The sequence below is a fragment of the Oryx dammah genome, unplaced genomic scaffold, assembly GCF_014754425.2.
Source record: "Oryx dammah isolate SB20612 unplaced genomic scaffold, SCBI_Odam_1.1 HiC_scaffold_11, whole genome shotgun sequence".
Lineage (NCBI taxonomy): Eukaryota > Metazoa > Chordata > Mammalia > Artiodactyla > Bovidae > Oryx > Oryx dammah.
The window spans coordinates 28,505,622-28,510,645 of record NW_024070195.1 but is presented as its reverse complement, the minus strand read 5'-3'; the positions used below and the strand labels follow the sequence as shown (position 1 = coordinate 28,510,645).

The following is a 5,024-nucleotide window of genomic DNA, read 5'->3' as shown; positions in this document are numbered from 1 at the left end:
TTACTTCTGCAAGCAGCAATGAGATCCAGGTCTTATGCAGTAAGCAATCCTAACTTCAGACATATGGCACTCAGCTTTACATCGACCGTTACCTTTTACGCACTCTCTCCTCATATCCTTGCTACCATAGTGTGGAAATCTTTTTCTTGCTGTAAGAAGGAAACAGTGACTGAAATTAGCAATCTAACTATGACAGACTCATATTTTAAAAGGAGAATATCTGAGAAGCAAAAGAGCATGTGATGTGGAATTCACTCAGTTGTGTCCAACATGGGATTGTGTCATGACTCCGTAGACTGTTTCTCGCCAGGTTCCTCTGTCCATGGAATTCCCCAGGCAAGAATACTGGAGTGGGTTGCCATTCCCTTCTCTAGGGTATATTCCCTACCCAGGGATGGAACCTGGCTCTCCTGCACTGCAGGCAGACTCTTTACCATCTGAGCCACCAGGAAAGCCTGCAAAAGAGCATAGAATAGGACAAAAGAAGAAGCCTCCTTCTAATTTATGACTGTGAAAATCTTACTGAGGAAGTTTAAGAGAATGCACTGTCCTCTGATGCAAGGTAAATCCTGGATATCAGAAAGTGTCTTGGACTGCAGTTAGGTGTGCCAACTTGCTTTTTTACAAGTGACTGAATAGCAACAGTAAGATAGTTCCAAGTAACAATAAAAGTCCACATGATTTATCTCTTACTCTCACACACATTTAGACTGAACACAATGGAGCAAAGCACAGTAATTGTGCTTTGTGAATTTTCCTTCTAGAGATTTCTATTGCAGCTTGATTTCACTTTTTTTTTTTAATGGAAGGAAATGCAATGTTAGATGGTTTGTCTGAATTTCTACAACTCTCTTGTATATCTTGAGACTTACTTCCCCCCAAAGAAATGAACTTATACATATGTTTAATGTCAGCATTTTTTTTTTTTTTAAAGAAGAGTGACTAAAAGATGGGTCCATTTTTGGCCATAATATGATTTTAAAAATTACTAGTGCTCCAAGCTCCATGTTTTATCTTGTAGTTTGCAGGTTGCCTCTCACTAGAAGTTGATTATGTAGGATAGTTGGGAGTACTCAGGGAACTGAGAGATGTTGGACTGATAGCCTCTAACACCCATTCTAAGTCAATCTATGTTAATGTCATATTTTACCTTATCTGCTAACCCAAATACTTTCAGAAGCCCTTTATTTTGGAGACTTTTAAAACATTAATATCACTTTTGATAGGTATGCACCTTAAAATACAATGAGATTAAGAAGAAATAGTATGGGAGAATCCTAAATTTTAAGGTCAGACTTAAATATTTACTGTATATTCATGGTATGAAAGCAAATAAATCTTGCCACCAATTTCTGTCATTCATTAAGTTTTGATGACCAATAATTCCTTTAAAACCCAGGACTTTCTGCCTAGATATTCTGTCTATATTTCCAACAGTTGGTGGTGAGTGGTGATACTTCTTACTAGGTCTATAGACTTAAAAATTCTTTATTCATATTTTTGGTATATATAGCTGGTATAAAACCTACCTCTTCTATTAAAAATTAGCTGTCTTCTCACTATTACTGAGGCAATGCAGACTATGACACAGTTTATAGTCAAAAACATTACTCTGCACAGTTTAAAGACTAACTTCTAAATATCATTATTTATTCAATAATTTTAGGGGAGTTATTATTACCAAGCCCATAAATGATTTGCCAGTGATAGAAACTTGAATTACGCTCATTTTGACAAGATTTCTGTCACATTTAACCCCATTGTCCAATATGCCATCCTAAACTGACCACATCCTTTTTTTTTTCCCTTGTTTTAACTTTTCTGAAAATACTATTGTTTTCTTTTTCCTGATTCTCACCTCTAAATATGAGTATTCCCCAAGCTTGTGTCCCTGGATCACTAATACTCATCTTTGCAAGCATCCATCTATTCATTAAACTGTTAAGTTCACTTCCTGTCAAACTCTGTGACAGCTCCCAGGGCAGGGTTTCTCATCCTAAGAACTATGGACCCTTTGGACACTTCTTTGCTGTGGGATGTGATCCTCTTCAGTGAAGGATATTTAGCAGTATCCTTGGCCTCTACCCATTAGATGCCAGTAGTACCAGTAGTACAAACTAAAAGATCTCCAGACACTGCCTAATGTCTCCTTGGTGGCAAAGCTGCCCCTCATTGAAAACCACTGTTCTACACAGAGAACAAACCTGCAAACACCAAGCAGGGAAAGGAGAGAGGATGAATTGGGAGACTAGGATTGACACATATACACTACTTTGTATAAAATAGATAACTAATGAGAATCTGCTGTGTGTCACAGGGATCAGTGCTCTGCATTGACAAGGCTGGGTGTATGTATATGCATTAGGATTCGCTTTGCTGTAGAGCAGAAACTCTACATTGTAAAGCAACTAAATTCCAATAATAAATAAATAAATAAATCCGTAAGTCCTTGGGGGGAAAAAGGAAAGAAAATCACTGTTCTAGCAATGTGGTGATAAGCCAAATGTATAGTGTCTCTGTCCTCAGATACACTGTTCAAATACTATCTTCTCTCTGAAATTTCTGTAGATCACTTTCAAGAAAGTCATCTCTATTGCTGTCACAAATTACTTCATAGCATCATTCATCTGGGATCTAGAGCATTTTCACATGTTAGGGAATTTCTTTAAACAATATATAAAACTCTACTTAATATTTTAAGCTAAAAACATGCATGACATCTCCTAAAGTATCTTTTCAACCCATAATTTTTGTTTTCACTGACTTGCTATCTTATTTCTTAGACTATCATTAACCTTTTTGAAAACAAGGGGAAAATCATGATTACCACTTTTTGTACAAAGCTATACCATCTTATGTCCAAAGTACATGGCAGACTTAAAGAACAGTGATTGTTAGCAATAACAGAGTTTTGAACTTGAGCCTTTATAACCTCTAGAAAATGAAGAGGAAAGCTAAGTGACTTCAGTGGGAATTTCTCTGCATGGAAAATGTAAGGATTTTTTTCTAAATGCTTTTTCATCTGTAACTGTTGGAATGGAAATTAATGAGTTTTTGTATCTGAATTTTGAGTGAGAACTTTCACCATCTGAAGGTGATATACAAAAAAACAACTGAGGAACTCTAGAGTCATATATAAGACATTTAATTTTATCCAGTTTAGTTCAGCCACCATATGTTGGTTAACTACAAGGTGAAAGATAACATTCTTATTGCTTTATTATTGTCTAAAAGTATTTAATTTTCACATATACACTTTCTAATTTTATGAAGAAAATATGTATCTTGATATATTTCTTTTACTTTTATATTTTTATCACTAATGATAGAATTTCTCTAAAAGTTTGGTACATGTGTGGTTAACAATAATAATGGCCTCACTTTGAAACTACAAGAAAAAAAATATACAAAAAGTTAGTATCACTGATGTTGTAAACTATGCCACTGTATCTCAAGTGATATATCATTTCTAAGTCTACAGAACACATAATTTAAAATTTGTTGATAAATTAATGAATAATATTAGCCATTATTAGGAGCACCTGATATAGTTGTTATAAGGAAAAATTAATCCAGTAAAACATAAAAACACTTGGCATAGTGATCTACTAATTTTAGCTAATGTTGAAATAAAAAGAAGAAACTTAAAAAGATTTATCCCATGTTAAAAGCTATATGCATCTGTGTGGAATTTCCTTTTGGTCCTTTCTAGATATGGAAAAAATTCAGAGATCCTTTTTCTAACAAGTTTTGAATGGAAGTAGAGGAAGTTATTTCCTAGTTAAATTAACAATTGTTAATTTAATTTTAATTTAATTACAATAAGTTAATTACAATTTTAATTTAATTGTATTATTTTGTCACTTTCCTGATGTTTTGCCCCTATATAGAATTTTCTCACTTACAACCTTTAAAAGATAATTTATCAGTTTATTATGTGAAATTTTTTTATGAAATGACAAAAATGAAAATTGTCACAATGGATTTTATAATGTTCATAAAGAAAGAATAAGTTAATTCATTCTCGTACATCTCTATTACAATTTCCACTTGTCCTAAAAATGTCAGCTTCCTACTACAAAAGAATATTTTCCTGAGAGAGTTAATTGAGCCTAATTTCAGTGCCGGTAGTATAAATTGGACAGATCTGAGCTTACTCTTTCACTTTAAACTAAACTCTTTAAGGAGAAGGGAAAACTCAATGATCTCTCCATCTCCAAAACTTAGTATTTTATTTCTGTACAATTCATACTTACACATTAATTCAGGAGAAGAGAATCTTGTTAGATACCTGATGTGACGAGATAATCCTTGAGGGGGAAAATCTCATGAAAAATATAGCTCATGTACAAGTTATTACACTCAGCATTCATGTGATCTTAAGAAAGGCCAACAAGGGACATGATTTGCCTGTAGTACCAAGGACAGAATATTAAGAAAGTCTTCCTAGGCTGGAAGTAGACTGAAATAGCTTAAAAGGAAGAAAGACGTAAATAGTTCTCTTCCTTATACTGCAGCAACTACCACTTACCAGTTGATTATGTCAAAGAATATGTTTTTCAGTAAGAATCGACTCTTGTTTGGATGAAGGTGATGAGACTAATGAATTGATCTTGCAGGTATTTTACACTTTTTATTTTGAAGTCATTTTAGATTTATGGAAGAGTTGCAAAGATAAGAGAGACCAACTTCCTTTAGGATAGTATCTCACTTACCCATGGTACGTTTATCAAAACTAAAAAATTAATATTACTGTAATACTATCAATTAAACTACATATTTTATTCATATTTCACCAGTTTTCCCACTATTGCCTTTTTTTATGTTTCAGTGTTCAATCCAGAGTACCACATTGCATTATCATAAAAATCTTTTAATCCTTATATTATTACTATACGTTTAACAAGGAAAAACTGATGCTTCCTCAAATTCATTAGCACAAGTATGCCCATAACCGTTTCTATGTTACCTGGTAGAATTGTGACCCCAAAGAGTAGAATAAAGAAAAAGAGATGAATCTTCAT

At 33.6% G+C, this 5,024-nt stretch overlaps 1 protein-coding gene across 1 annotated transcript; it reads right to left on the bottom strand.

Annotated features, from left to right (window-relative positions):
• Positions 1-5,024, bottom strand: LOC120870026 (beta-defensin 110-like). Its single transcript, XM_040249482.1, has 2 exons — positions 4,970-5,024; positions 1-149 (listed from the first exon to the last, which is right to left on the bottom strand). The coding sequence occupies exons 1-2, from the start codon at positions 5,022-5,024 to the stop codon at positions 1-3; spliced, it is 204 nt and encodes a 67-aa protein (XP_040105416.1).